We start from the raw sequence: 645 nt of genomic DNA on the forward strand, positions 1-645 counted from the left end.
GCGGTGTAAGAGGATTCGATAGACTCCAGTGATGGAGCTCCTGCAGTCTTTGCCCTGGTTGTTACGAATGTGGTCTGCGGTGATGCCAAGAGCCTCCAGGGCGTTCCTCACCTCTATCTCATGCTCTTCAAGCTCCCCTGGCTTAGACTCAGCCAGATGGAGCGGGTCCAGTTTGAAGGGCTCCATGGCCTTGGGAAACTCCACCGGCAGCAGCCACTCACAGCCCATCATCTGCTCTACGGTGTAGCGGTCAGACGGCTGGGGTTGCAGGATGCCGCGGATTAGTTTCTGGCAAGGGTCCGGCACCCAAGTAGGCACTGTGTACGTCCCATCCAGGATGCAGCGCTTTAGCTTGGCCACCGTTTCGGCACGGAAGGGCATGGTGCCGGTCACCATAAAGAAGAGCATGACCCCCAGTGCCCAGATGTCTACGCAAACACCTATGTAGTGCTCGTCCCTGAAGAGCTCAGGAGCGGCGTAAGGGGGAGAACCACAGAAGGTGTTGAGGGTCTCGTCGCGGCGGCTGACGGTGCTGAAGCCAAAGTCTCCCACTTTAACGCAGGTGCTACAGGTGTAAAAAACATTCTCTGCTTTCAGGTCTCTGTGAATGATGTTATTGTCGTGCTGCAAAATAAGAAAGATAAA

The 645-nt window shown here is 55.3% G+C and overlaps 1 protein-coding gene across 1 annotated transcript; it reads right to left on the reverse strand.

Annotated features, from left to right (window-relative positions):
* Positions 1–6: 6 nt before the first annotated feature.
* On the reverse strand, positions 7–630 carry LOC107735132 (serine/threonine-protein kinase NIM1-like; the record flags this gene model as incomplete). Its single annotated transcript, XM_016546916.1, has 1 exon — positions 7–630. A coding segment is annotated over one exon (624 nt), but the record flags the coding sequence as incomplete, so codon positions are not given.
* Positions 631–645: the final 15 nt, after the last annotated feature.

This window comes from Sinocyclocheilus rhinocerous, unplaced genomic scaffold (genome assembly GCF_001515625.1).
Source record: "Sinocyclocheilus rhinocerous isolate Xijiao unplaced genomic scaffold, SAMN03320098_v1.1 C35814362, whole genome shotgun sequence".
In the NCBI taxonomy this organism is placed as follows: domain Eukaryota; kingdom Metazoa; phylum Chordata; class Actinopteri; order Cypriniformes; family Cyprinidae; genus Sinocyclocheilus; species Sinocyclocheilus rhinocerous.